Source organism: Colobus angolensis, unplaced genomic scaffold, assembly GCF_000951035.1.
Source record: "Colobus angolensis palliatus isolate OR3802 unplaced genomic scaffold, Cang.pa_1.0 Scaffold292, whole genome shotgun sequence".
NCBI lineage: Eukaryota > Metazoa > Chordata > Mammalia > Primates > Cercopithecidae > Colobus > Colobus angolensis.
In genome coordinates this window covers 515,540-530,781 of record NW_012116177.1, presented here as the reverse complement: position 1 = coordinate 530,781, position 15,242 = coordinate 515,540, and the positions used below count along the sequence as shown (strand labels likewise).

Genomic DNA, 15,242 nt, shown 5'->3' with positions numbered 1-15,242 from the left:
CCAATGCTCTAGCAAAGCCATGCCTTTTGGTATTTACTGGTATGATGTTACAAGAAGTTAAGAATTCACAAAGTGACAGATCCCTCCCCAGAAAGATCTGTAAGGTAAGGCTGAAGGTCACATCAGAGGTATCCTGATATCCTTGAAAATGCTCCCCACCCCTCAATTGTACAAAGTGGCTGGTGTGCAGATTAGGAGTTGGCTAAATTAGAATTTTGAAATGCTAGACGAAGGGGGAGATATGTCTTCTTTTTATGTGAGTCTTGCTTAACATCTCCATTTTGGAAGTGAGGCTAGAATCCTTGTGGTGGATTCTGTGGAACTCTAGATGTTGTTGCATCACACAGCAACAACATCTCCTAAACCTCAATAATGCAGAGAATTTTTTCTGTGATTTAAGCTACACAAAGAGACACATCTAGAGAAAGGGTGGTATGGGAGCCAATATTATACGGGGTCCATCTAGCATGGAAATTGTGTTTCTTACAATAGCTCCCAGGGATCATTTATAGAGAGGCATTATCTTTTGATTTTTATCATGACAGCAATTTCAGAAACAGAGAGATGCTCCTGAAAAACATCAATATCATCTAACAACTTAGGAATCAAAACTTTCTTTGAGTCTTAAGATAAAACTATGAAAACTATAACTATTATATTCAGCTTGAGTTTTAAAGCATAGAAGAAAATGTGATTTAAGGAGCTGGGCATCTAAGGGTTAAATTAGCATCGAATACAAACCAAAATATTATTCCAGTAAATTGGTCATAACAGACAAATTGCTGGAAAGAAGAATTAGGAGGAAGATTATCTCTTGTTCAGAAATTGTATGGTGAAGTTTTCACATGGCACAGTTTCTCTGCCTCTACTGCCAGTCTCCGAGGAGAAGGGAAAGCCAGGTAAATGAGACAGCAGATGGGGGAAAAACAGAGCACCATCTACCAAAGCAACACCTCTTATGACAGCAGGGAGCTGCTGGTGGAATTTTCTGCCAAGCTGCTGTTAAAAGCTGAAGAACCAAAATGTGTCTCCAACAGATAAAATAGTTAAAACAAAGATCATCTAGGTTTGTGGTGAGTATATGTAAAGACAGCTAGAACTTCTGGTCAGTATCTCTGAGTTGACATGGAAATCTCCTTTCCTACCTCAAACATGTAGAAATGCTGGGCAAACTATAACACAACTACACACACACATACACACACACACACACACACACATACACACATACCGGCCCAGTGTCAAAAATAAAGATGTAACCTAAAGTCAGAGCAGTCAGAGAGAGTTGAAGAAAAAGGACTTGAGGAAAACTAGGACCCAGTATAGGTCTGCATAGCTGGTGGCCGGGCCTTTAACATTTGTTATGGGACCTGTGCTCACAGGAGCTGGAATCAAGCTACTTAAAAATAGCACAAAGTCACATAGGACCTGTCCAGACACAAAATCGGGACTAGATACACCATAATCACTCTCTGCAAAAGTTCCAGGGAGACCAGAGAAGAAAAGGGGTCAAGTGCAGAACCCCAGACCAGTGCTATGCACTATCCCTAAATCAGATGCACTCTAGGCTCACGGCATAGTGTTCCAAGTCTAGAAACTGATACGAAAATTGTTCCCAGGCCAAAGGGTAAAGTGCATATGACCCTCAACAGAGACACACGTAAGAGCCACCTGTAGAGATGCTATGCATGCAACCCATATAGCTATAAAAAGAAATAGAATGTAGAATTTATAAAGAGCTTTTACATATTAATTTAAAAAATGGATTTTAAAAGTATGAATAAATGAGTTACAGAGAAAGAAAACTCTCCAGTAAACATGAAAGATTTTCAACCTCACAAATGATCATGGAAATACAAATTAAAATATTGATAAGATACTTTTCAAATTTACCAGATTGACAAAAGTCAAAAAGCAAAGTTGTAGTATCTTATAAACCACCCCCCAAAATCTTATAAAGTTGAAAGTATATGAATCTACAACATAATTATTCCCCTTCTAGGTGCACCCTAGTGAAAGCCTGAATACATGCATCAGTACAAGCTGGCTGCTGCAGCACAGCCTGTAAGAACAAAACATTGGAAACTTAAATGTCAACCACAAAGAGAATGGATAAATACTAGCTCACTTCTACTATGGAACACTGTAGCAATTAAAAGGCTGGGCACGGTGGCTCACGCCTGTTACTCCAGCACTTTGGGAAGCTGAGGCAGGTGAACCATCTGAGGTCGGGAGTTTGAGACCAGCCTGACCAACATGGTGAATCCCTGTCTCTACTAAAAATACAAAAATTAGCCAGGTATAGTGGCGGGCGCCTGTAATCCCAGCTACTCAGGAGGCTGAGGCAACAGAATCTCTTGAATCCTGGAGGCAGAGGTTGCAGTGATCCAAGATCATGCCATTGTACTCCAGCCTGGGCGACAGAGCGAGACACCATTTCAAAAAAAAAAAAAAAAAGAAGAAGTGAACTAGGCCTATGTGTATTACTAACACAGGTATTTTTTTTTTTTATTTTACTTTAAGTTCTGGGATATATGTGCAGGACATACAGGTTTGTTACATAGGTATACGTGTGCCATGGTGGTTTGTTGCACCCATCAACCCATCATCTAGGCTTTAAGCCGTGCATGCATTAGGTATTTGTCCTAATGCTCTCCCTCCCCTTATCCCCCACCCCCTGAAACACAGACATATTTTTAAAACACTGCAGAATGACACAGCATGATAGTGTTCATGAAAAAATTAAAGCCACAAATTACATGTCAAAATATCTTAAAATCTATATATGGCCTGGAAAGATAGAAGTAAAATTCCTGATCATGATTGTCTCTGTGTAGGAAAGAAGGGAAATGGTACTGAGGAAGGTCTCAAAAGAGGATTTCAACGTTATCTGTAATATTCTCTCCTTTATATAAATTTTAAAACTCTGAAACAAAATGAAAAATGTTAACATTTTAATGCTAGCCAATGTGTGCTAATGTCTATAACGTATCAATCTCTACTTTAAACATTATTTTCTAAATGAAAAGGTATTTTAAAAATGAAATAAGTCGTATGCCTTGGTCCTACACAATTGCTAGGGTTTGACCACAAATTTGGCTTAGTTTCCCAAAACATTGTAATGTCCTCTATACTCTATATAAATAGGACAACAAATTTGATAGGGCACTTCTTATAATATCTTTTACTATAAAGGGCAGGACACTTTATACATGTAACACCCTGCATGAAGCTTAGCAAAATGTAACTAGGGACGAAAAAATGCATTCTAGGCATGGAGGCTTTTATGTTTTTTCAACATGTGCTACTTTAATGCTCATAGGTATAGATCTCATCTTGCATTCTAAGATGAGGAGAGGATATTTAATTTACACACATAACTAATGATACTGAAATTCTCCTCAGCATTCATCTTTTCAGGCCTAAGTGTCCTTGTTTTAAGCTGCATTTAGGTTAGCCCTTTGGGGGCCTCAGCCATTAAAACAGCTTAATTCTTCCTTCCGTTACTCTGTTTGGTTTTTGTTGTAGTGTTTATGAGGCAATTGTCAGCCCCATCTGCAAGCTCAGGAAACTCTCTCTCTCATCTATTAAATGCCTTTCTCTCACTTCCAGAAATCTTACAAACTAGTGATGTCCCCCCATCCTCTCCTGTGTAGCCATGCCAATTCCTCAACCCAAACTGAATTCGCACAATTAATTGTACCAACTCCATTCTCAATACTTGAGTTATTTGATTTAAATGGCTTTACCTGTCTTTGTAAACCCCCAGTAAATGAAACTGTTTCCAAATCTCTTCATATGACATTTAAGTTGACACCGCATGCAAACAAGTGCCTACAAACATAATACCTTTTGTGGTCATGCTAATTCACAGTGAGAAAATGCTACAAGGGCCCAGGTAGAAGGATATGCTTTTCACATGCTGTACTTCCATATCAGTAAATAATTGGTAAGTTCCCCCACTCCAGAGATACATAGCTCACTTACATTATTTGAAACATGATCAATATTTATGAGTTTTGGAGGTACATGTAATTATTCCCTTTAATCATCAACTCTCTTGATAGGGACTTGATAAAACCACCCTATTTACTTCCTTAGAAGCAGAAATCAAATTCACTTTTGAATTAAAATAAGCACTGTGAAGTCTATCTTCTTGGCAGCTGACTTTGTCAAATGATCATATAACTTCTATGTATGCTGTTTTCCACACATGCTGCCTCTACACCAATTTGCTGATTCAAAGTCACAAAACAAATCAATAACAATGACAACCGAAGTCTAATAAAATGTGGAAAAACTGGCTTATAGCTTTAAAATACATAGTTCCTTTACCCCTACATATTCAACTTGGAAGGAACAACTTCTAGGCGTGAGCTTCTTTGACTTAGCTGGTCACATAGCGCAAAATGTCAACTATGTTCACAAAAAGGAAAAGTTTGTCCACCAATGACCATAAATTAATTAATCATTCTTAGCACTGTAAGCAGCTTTTCCAAAGAAAAGATTTTTTTACACCATATAGATCAAATCAAAACAGGTGTGTAAGTTAAAGCCATTTCCTTTTATTCTGCTGATCACAAATTAATTGACTTTTTGTGAATTATTTCTACAGAGACTAGCCACTCCATTTAAAAAATGGTTAACATATCTGATTAAACGTGTAACAAAAATATTTTTATGGCAAATTTCATAATTTTTGTTGTGGGAAAAAACATAAATGCCTAAATAAGTATCTCATACATATATTTAAAACAACAACAATCCTTAAGTGTATTCTATCTTCCATGGAGAATCAACAATCATTTCTTTTGGTGTATAGTTTTAAGATTGTGCAACAAATGTTTACTCAAAAGAGGAATGATGAATTTGTGTTAGTAATCGAGAAACGAAACCATCTAATACGTAGCCAAGAAGTAAACTCTTTAAAGGGCATTTTGACTTTCCATGAATTGCACTGCCTCTAGTATAATATATTCTACCAACAAGGATGTTTTTGGCAATTATTTACCACATTGCCATCAACCAAGACACTATCCCAGCACCCTCTCATTTTTTGCCACGTCCCTACTTATTACAGGATTTAACAACTTTCACAAACCTTGTTTCTTTGTTGTTGTTGTTTTGTTTTTTAACCTACAGCACCTCTTCTAATCACAGGTACCTGTGTTCACACAAATCAACAAAGTGGGTTCTCCTCCATGTCAACAAATCTTTGAAGCTCAAATAAACTTTTCATTAGGAGTAACATTCCACTAGATCTTTATGAATGTTCTCAGAACTGCTTATGAGAATTTCATGCCAAACATCAAGACCAAAAAACTCAATCAGGCCAGTAAGCATTCATGCACACATTCATATTGACAATAGATTTTATACTTTTTTTTTCTTCTCTGCCCTTTGCAACAATTCCTTCTTCTTCCACAATTTCTCTTTCTCCTCTTCCTTTTCTCTTCTTCTGGCAGAAATTTCCATTTCCAGTCTTGCTACCTCTTCCTGATGGGCTCGCCATTGAAGAACCTGAAATAAATAGAAAAACTTCATTCCAGTAACTATGCACACTGAAGTTATTTCACAAGTCATAATAAGACTAGGCTCTATATAAAGCAGATGTCAATTTTTCCCCAAATAAATGTTTAAATTCTATGTGCACATGACTGTTTGATGTATCTGTGAAACGTGTGTGTGTGCGGGTTAAAAGGAAAAAGCAACTTTAAAATCATGTCATTCAGGAATTCTTCACCTGGATTCATGGAGTGGGGTTCCTAAAGAGTCTATGATTTCACTCCAAAGAATCTGTATATTCCCACAAATAGTAAGTAAAAATTTCTGGTTTTGCCCATTTTGTTTTTTCCAGAGGTTAAACAACTTTCAAAAATTCTCAATCCTAAAATGCTTAAAAGTTTAAAAATCTCTGCTGTATTTCAGCTTTCTTGTTTTATAAGAATGGAAAACAGGCCTGAGTTAAGATGAAAAACCACTGTAAGACACTTAGACTTTCTGGGTACCGGTATGTGTTATTGGTAGAAGTATACTTGCTACAGCCTTTCTGTTGGGTATTAGGTTATATGTAAATATGTGGCACAATATAAAAAATGCATAGCCTTGATCCACAACCCTATTTCCAGAATATTATTTAAAGAAGACAATTAACTGGACAAGTGCACAAAAATGTACCCACAGGAGTGTGCACTACAGTGCTGTTTAAAACAGAAAAATCGAGAAAGTCTAAAGTCTGGCAAGGAGATGGCTTAAATCAATTATGGTACTTTTATACAATGACTGCCATTGAAAGATGATGCCATAACTCCATACTCATTGAAATAGAAAATATCCACGATATGTTATTAGATGCAGAAAAGCAGATACAAAGCCACATTTGCAGTATGATCTCATTAATGTAAAATATCAACTATGTTCTATGCATAGAAAGAGATTTGGAAGGGGACTTACCAAATAACAATATTGGTTATCTCTGAATAGAATCATTTCCTGGGATTTAAAAAAATTATTCTTTAAACCTTTCTGTGCTGGGTGACATTTTTTTCAATAAGTATTTATTATCCTTGTAAGCAGGAAACCAATGAAACTAATGAAATAAAAACAAATACTTATCTGATCCATGTATATATCTGGCTAAGGAAGCAGACAGCAGGGAAATGTAGAGGTATGAAAAATTCTTTTTATATTAGCATTCCCAATTAAATACTTCATTTCTTATGTATTTCATGTAAGCATCATTTATTAATGGTAATATATATGATGAAAATTAAATAAAATAATGTCATACAAATACAATTAAAGTGAGTCTAAACAATTAAGTTCATTTTGCAAAATTTTCATTTTCTAAAGCAATATTTTGCCTTGTTTATCAAAATAACCCAGGAAATTTCTACTCCTGGTTTTTCAACATCATTCAGTTTAGCCCACTTACTGCTTATCCTGTCCATCATATTGACTTTTTCTTGGGAACCCCATTCTCAGAATACATCATCCCTGCTTCTGTGCTGACCTGCTTTCAAACCTTTCCTTTCTCTAATTTATCTTCCATCTTTCACTTGCTACAATTAAAATCAGTGCTCTGTCATCCCATCAAATATTACTAGTGATCTCCCCTGAAATGCCCAAAAGATAGTTCTCTGTTCTCCATTCCTTGACTTCATGGTGATAGCTGACCCTGTTGACTATTGTTTTATGCTTAAAACTCTTTCCTGCCCCAGGTCATGACATTTCTCTCCCCTGTTTCTCTATCAACAGATACTGCTCTCTTCTTCCTGTTTCCTGTGTCTACCTTATAATCCCAACCCTACATTATCCTCTCATTAACCTCCAACCTCTCTATCTATGTCCATTATCTGATGTGTTCATCCCCTTCTAGGAGTTCATTCTATGTTTCTGACCACAAAATTTATATTATCCGCTCTATCTTTTTGTCTGCAATTCAATCCTATATTAACAAATTCTTTAAGACTTAGCTATTTGTATGTGCACTTAAAATCCAACATTTCCAAAATTAAATTCAACATCTTTAACTTTGCCACAGCTTCACATCAAACCCTGTGCACCTGCTTCTCCTTTCCAAATATCCTGGTTTGGTCTGTGGAACCACAAGTCACCATGTAGTTTGGATTTTTTTATTACTATGTATACACATCAACATGACTTCTCTTTACATTTTATATCTGACTTGGAAGCTCATAAATTTCCTAAGCTCAGATGAATTTTTATTTATGACAAACTAATTTCCAAACCATTGAGCTTCGTTGTAGTTGCCTAGTCCATTCAAAGCCTTTCTGCCAAAAGCATTTAGAACAAGATCAGAAAGCTCAAAAGGATGATGTCAACTGATCAATATAGAATCTAAATAATTTAGTTTTCTCACTACCAACAAAAGCCCCCCTTTGATGTTGCTAATACATAATCTCTAAGTAGTGTTCTTCCTCTGCCTTCCCTTATATGGCCATTCCTATTCTTAGCTCATGGAGTGACTCAAAGTACCCCCTGCTTGGAATTCCCTCAGATTTCCTCTTATTCATAAAATACTCATGGTCCACATCTTCCTTGAAACATTCTACTGCCCATGCTTATCTCTCTTGTCTTATTTCACTGACCATACCATAACTGCTCTCTGAGTATGTTAAATATATTGTTGGTTTCCACTTAGAGCACAGTCCATGCATTTGCCTTCCCCTTATACTGCCTAGCAGAGTACTGGTGCATCATAGGTGCTCAATAATTAACTTTTATTCAATCCACCAAAATGAATATTTTAAATGAAGCCGGATTAATAAGAACAAATGTTAGTATTAGAATATACCACTTTGCAACAACTGCTGTAATAATGGATCCTAGTTAATGATCATCAATGGCTGCTAAAAACTTCATATTAACAATTAATGGAAAACTTTATAATGAATGGATCAAGCTGGAAACAAACACATGGAATAATCTTAACATCACAGAGGAACAAGCAGACATTGTTCCTTCTAATGGAAGCATACAGAATTCCCATGAATTATTCTCGCCAAAAAGTAAAACAGAATCTGATCAAAGCCCTAGACCTACCTATCAGGTTACAGGAAATTCAGCCAACAGAGAAACACATTATGCAATAGTATATGGGAATACAATCCACAAAATTAAAATTTGTGAACACTCAAAGAACTTTAACAAATTACAAGGAAAAAATGAGGGAAGAACTATGAATTGAAAGAGATTTAATAAACCACATATTAGCCAAATGCAATACGTGGTTTATATTTGGATTCTGATGTAAATAAACCAATGTAAAAAGAAATTATGAGATAATTAGAGCTATTTCAATACTGATTAGTTAGCTGATGCTATTGGCTAGTTGATGCTATTAAGGAAATATTGTTAAAGTTTTTAGGTATGATAATAGTATGGTTATGTTTTATAACTTTAGAGATATAGACTTTAATTTTAAAGCTAGATACTTAATACTAACAGATTACATGGTGCTTGTGATTCTTACTACTATTTCAAGGGGCGGGAGGGAGTAGGTAAGAATACAGATAAAACACATGTGACTAATGAATGGATAATGGTTGAAGTCAGGTGATGATAGACTTTTATAGGTTTTAAAAATTTTCCATACTAAAAAAGTATTGAAAAACAAAATAAACTGTAAAATATAATGCATATGCAAAGAGATTTATATAATAAAATACTGTAGTCTCAAGGTTCTGAGGCAGGGCCGAGACGGGCAGATCACAAGGTCAAGAGATCGAGACCATCCTGGCTAACACGGTGAAACCCCATCTCTACTAAACAATACAAAAACTAGCCGGGTGAGGTGGCGGGCGCCTGTAGTCCCAGCTACTCGGGAGGCTGAGGCAGGAGAATGGCGTGAACCCGGGAGGTGGAGCTTGCAGTGAGCTGAGATCTGGCCACTGTGCTCCAGCCTGGGCAACAGAGCAAGACTCCGTCTCAAAAAAAAAAAAAAAAAAAAAGGGTTCTGAGGCAGTAGGAAGGAAGACTTGTAATACACTGAAATAGTGAAAAGAAAAATTCAGTCTTTCTGAGCACTGAGACTATTTTTATAAATTTTAATGGAAATAAGTTAGGACTTTAGAACTACTCTTCTCATTTTTTTATTTAAAACTAATGGGAACCATCATTGAATGACCTTTGCATATTATATGATGTCCTATGATTTAAAGAAGCAAAAGCATAAATCAAAATCTATAAATGGAAAAGATTTCCTAAGGCAAGTATAGCAAGAGAATAACTAGACCAATCAAACTGGTATAACCAGTTTACTCACCAATTTATTTAATTTACCATTCCCTGTCTTTGGCAAGTCTAAATGATACTTCTTTACTCCAAAAAAAAAAAAAAAAAAGTGATAAAGTTATGTTGATTTTTAAACAGTGATGTACACACCAGAAAATCCTGAAACAGCTGCAAATTCAACAACCAAAAGTCAATAGTTTGTAGATCTTAAGTAATATAAGAAAAAAAGAAAAGAAATGCTGTAAAAAAAAAAAAAAAAAAAACACCCTAGAGCAAAGCTTCAGCCTTCAGAAACTAAATTGCTTCTACTTAATATTGGAATCATGGGGATGGTCAGGAACTCATAGAATTTTACCGGAAGTCAATAATTCACAGCATTATTTCTAATTATAATGCTACCAGGAAAAAAAGGGGGGGTAAAGGAAAGAAGGTTGTCGGAAGCTAGAGTGGTGAGATCTTGACAATGAGAAACAGGCTCAGCAGCAATTGGTATGCAAACAATAAGGCAAAACAGCTTTTCAGAATGCACACTAGATAAGATGAAGAATCTGGTGGCCATTGAAATAATCCTTATCCAATGGATCCTCACAGAGATAGTCAAGGGATGTGAATGGCTCCCACGTGGAGAGAATGACAAACATTTATGGTATTTTCAAGACGCCTAAGGATAAGAAAGCTGGCAGGTGGGCAAAGGAATCAATACTAGTACAATAGACTAAAGCACAGAAGACTCTGAGTGAACAGTGAGCAAAAGGAAAAATAGCACAGAAGAACATTTTAGTAGTTTTATTTTAAAGGCTGTGCTAATTATATAGCTTTAAAGAGAGTATGTGAACATATAACCATGTAACAATAATAATCACAAAAGAACATTATCACAGTGGCAGCCAGGAGTGTGTGTTATAGGAAAGTATTATTTAGACTACTAACTACAGGGCATTTTTCCAGGTTTTAATTAATACTTTGCTTAATATGCCTACCAATGGTCGTCTTTGATTGAGACCTTAACCTAACAGAGGATAAATGACATTTAAAATATGTTTGTCTACTGCAAATAATAAATTAATGGTTTAAAATGAAAATGGATAGTAGCATTACGTATACTCCTCACTCTTAATGTACAGTAAAATGGTTCAACTGAAATTAATAAGCACACATTCTCAGAAAGAACAAAGTAGTAGAAAAACAAAAATGAAGTCCATGAAAACTTCAAAGGTAATGATTGAAATTAACATCAATGAAACAATATTAACACAATTTTACATCAAAGTTGAGAGCTTTGAAAACAATTTATTATAAGTGTCAGTATGGCATAAAGGAAATGAATATTGAACATCTGCTTTTGAGACCCATCTTTGCCACCAACAAACAATATTGTTACTTTGGGCAAATGGCTCATACAGTTCTTTCACGTGTTAAAGGGAAGGACTGTATCAGGTCACCACTATAGTTCACTTAAGTTCTATTACTCTGATTCTATATTTTCCTTAGATAGACAGATTGTAATATACTATATGCTCTGCATTTTTCTTCTCCAAGCAAAGCTGACTTCAATGAAAAACATCAGTATTTTGTAAACCTTTTAAATAATAACAATTAAACATTAATATTATATTCTACTGGCCATATTTATGGAAACAGTGTGTGATGTGGTTGTTTTATGTGGAAAATCAAAAGAAAGGTACCATCTGAGCAGTGCCTATAACTGACAATAATGAAATACAAAAAATTGCCATTTATGAGAGATTATTCTGTGCCAGGCTAATGTTTATTAAGATGTTAAACACATGGTATGATGTAATCCTTGAAACAGGCAAACCTGTCTACTTCACACTTCATCTGCCTAACTTTACTTATCCTACTCAAGTCTTGGCTCAGATGCCATTTGCTCCAGGAAGCCTTTCCTAACCCACCATGCCCAGATCACATACCTCTCTACTTCTGTAGCACATTGTCCCTATTCTATTACAGCATGTATCAAGTGTTTGGAATGACCTAAGGGACTGCAAATTTCATAAGGGCAGGGACCAGATCCGTCTTATTCATAGGTTGTCTCCAAGGATTAGCACAGCATCTGCCACTCAGTAAGGGTTCAATAAGTACTTGTTGGGTGACTGCATGGACAATACCCTGAAGTTAGATGGACAATATTTTCTCTTCTGCCTCTTGCATTGGTCTTTAAAAAGAAAAAGTCTCCCACCACACATGCTACCATTTTCCAACTCCCCCACCATGGGACTTCTGATCCCTGCTTTCCTCAGTCCTAGCTGTTTCACTGCTTCCTAAGCTTCATTTGTGTGTATCTGATGGGGAAAATAATCAGAAAACTTGTCAGGATTTTCAGCAACTAATTTATATGTCCATCAAGACTAGAGGACATGTGTAAAAACTAGCAAACAAATCCCTTTCTCTGTCTTCTCCCTAAATGTTACTATAAGCTTCTAAATTCAGTTCAGCTGAGTAAACTTTAAATTTTCATTTATTAAATCTTTAACAGTCTGATAGCTCCATTAAATATTTTTCCAATGTACCACTGTTTTTCAATATTACCTACCTAAGCTTTTTAAACTTATGTATTTCATTTATGTTTAAACTTTGCTCATGAAATACAGTACCTGTGATTTTGCATGTTATTAAAACTTTCTATTCTCCATTTGGCATTTCTGCTTAGCAGAAAAATTTTGTTTTTATTCTTGGCTTCACAATTATTCCTTGGTTTCTTAGGTAACTTCATAAGTTCATTTTTTTATCACCTCTCTTTGATAACTGCTTTTCATTTTCTGTGGCCTTTTATTAGTCTTTCTCAGATTCTCAAAGATAATGCACTATTATTATCTTGACTGTTCCACGTCCTTTACTTTTCAAAAAAAATCTTGCAATGTTTCATTTAATTGGGTCCTGGAAGGTCTAACCTTAATATAAAACAAAACTTTTAGAGGAAGAAACAAACTAAATGCCAATAAGCAAAAATTATCAACAGCTACTTTTTCCGAAATGATAAAATTTACAAACCTATCAGTCAATTTTATTTATGAAAGAAACAAAAAAAGCTGGACTAAGGGTAAGGAATTCACTTGCTTCTTGGCTGTGAGACTTTGGGAAATCACTTCCCAGTTCTGGGCCTCAAATACTCTTCTAAAAATTAAGAGGACTAGATTAGTATTGTCTAAACAATTCATTAATTGGATTATGAAATCAATTTTGTGGATACCAACTAGCATTTTTTATGCAACATGATAGAGTGGAAAATAATAGAGATCATGTCAATATATTAATGCTGTGCCAAGAAATTGTTTCCATTCTTTGTGTGTTCATTTGTGATGTAAAATACATTTCTCACTGTAAGTCACAGTCAAAGAAGCTCAAAAAACACATCAGAAAGCTCTCTATAATCCCTCCCAAATGCTAAGATTCTATGGCTCTGTGATAATAAAGACCAATGTTTTTATGTCACCATCATTGAGCTATAGTCTTTCTTCCTTCTGCAATCAACTCAGAAGCACAGCATAGATGAGATAACCCAAGTTTTGAAATCATACACCAGAGTTTGAGTCTTACCTCTGTGACCTATTAAAGGTGTCCCTAGGCATACTGTTTAGCCTCTTAGAACCTCAGGTAAGTGTAAAATGAAATAATGATGCACACATGACAGGGTGGCTCTGCAAACACCACCCATTTGCACAAACAAGAAACTCAGGAATCATCCTAACACTGCCTGTCCCTGACACTCCATGTATCCAAGTTCTGTTGCCCATTACTCCTGACTGTACTTCCCACTATCTCTTAAACCCATTCAGTTCTCTCTATTTCCATAACCACTACCCTAATTCCATAAGAGCCTCCCTGCATCCACTGTTGCCCCTCTCTCTCTACTGAGGCCAGAGTGAGTATTTTCAAAACAGATGTCTGATCCATCTCATTCCCTGTCCACACTCCCATCTCCCTGCCTAACATCTTTCAGTGGTTTCCACTGCTCATGGGGTAATGTGTAAACTTCCAGGTATAGACTACATGGCTCGCAGTATTTGGCGTAGCCTATGTCTGCAACCCCAACTCATAATTCCACACCAATTACCAATTTACCCTCTGTTCCAGATGTACCTTACAGATAGAGCCCTGAACAGGCCATATGCCCTCCAGCTATACAGATATTGCACATGCTATTTTTTTTTCTTTTTGTTTGGAGTGTTCTTTCCCCCTCCCTGCCCTACACTCCACGTTCTAATCAATATTTATTCAATCTCAAATTTCTGCTGCAATTTCTGTCAGGGAAGCCTTGCCCACTACAACATGATATCAAGTCTCTTAGTTATGTGCTCCCATAATGCTGTTTACTTTTTCTTCAAGGTAATTCTCATAATTTGAAATTAGCCTTTCAGTCTTGTAATTACTTGACTGGTGCCTGTTTCGCCACTCAACTGTGATCCCCATGAGGACAGGGAACATAACTGATTGACTAACCAGTGTATCTCCAGTGCTTTACATATCCCCCGGCACCTAATAGATGCTCAATAGATATGTTTAAATGATTATGAAATGAGGTAAGAAAGCAAATGTGATATAAAAATGCTATTTATGTGCCTGGATTGCTGCAGTTGCATTCTAGCTGACATTCCTGACTTCAGTGTCACTTTGGTTCAAACCATTGTGTACACATATATTTGTTGGATTAATTTTCACACATTTTTGCTTCCCTGCTCAAGCCTCTAATAGCACTGGCTTTTTGGCCACCAGTTCAAGTGGACTTCGAGTTATTTATTTATTCATTTATTTGTATACCACCTTGTCCAAAAGGAAGACTCAATCTTTCAAGGTGTATTTGGATGTGACCCTGTACACATGACTTTATTTCCTATGACTCCCCAGGCTTTCGTCCTTCTCTGCCTCTTCCTTTCCTCCCCACTCCTACACATTCTTGCCTATCTCCATCCCAGGTCTTGCCTGAAAAGCTCTCATTCCTGCTTCTTGACCCTTCAAGGTTATTCAGTGCCCCATCCTAATGATTTCACCTAACATTTGTCTATCCCATCTCTTACCTGTGTCTGTGAATAGTGTCTAAAATACACCCCTCTTAATGACTTTTTAACTATGTACTTTGTTTTATCTTCATTTCACTTACATTTGCCACTATATAAATTGTATTATTAATCAATTGATTTATTTTCTTGTCTGTTTTTCTGTTTAGACAGTAAGCTCCATGATAGCAGGGACTTGCCTTATTCACTGTTCTATCCCTACTCCTGGAATAGTGCCTCCACCAAAGCAGATACTCAATGAATATTTCTAGGGTGGATGAATAAGTATCTAAAACTCAGATTAACATAAACAGAACTAAAGACAAAAACCACATGATTATCTCAACAGATGCAGAGAAGGCTTTCAATAAAATTCAACATCCCTTCAGGTTAAAAACTCTCAATAAACTAGGTATTGAGTGAGCATAACTCAAAATAATAAAACTGTCTATGACAAACCCACAGCAACAT

The 15,242-nt window shown here is 36.1% G+C and overlaps 1 protein-coding gene across 3 annotated transcripts in view; it reads right to left on the bottom strand.

The window, feature by feature from the left end:
• CCDC148 (coiled-coil domain containing 148) overlaps positions 1-15,242 on the bottom strand; it is a 274,146-nt gene that overhangs the window by 74,350 nt on the left and 184,554 nt on the right. For all 3 annotated transcript variants that reach the window (XM_011949186.1, XM_011949187.1, XM_011949185.1), the window contains one exon: positions 5,380-5,520. In XM_011949186.1, the coding sequence (XP_011804576.1) occupies positions 5,380-5,520 (141 nt within the window). The remainder of the gene's footprint in view (positions 1-5,379; positions 5,521-15,242) is intronic.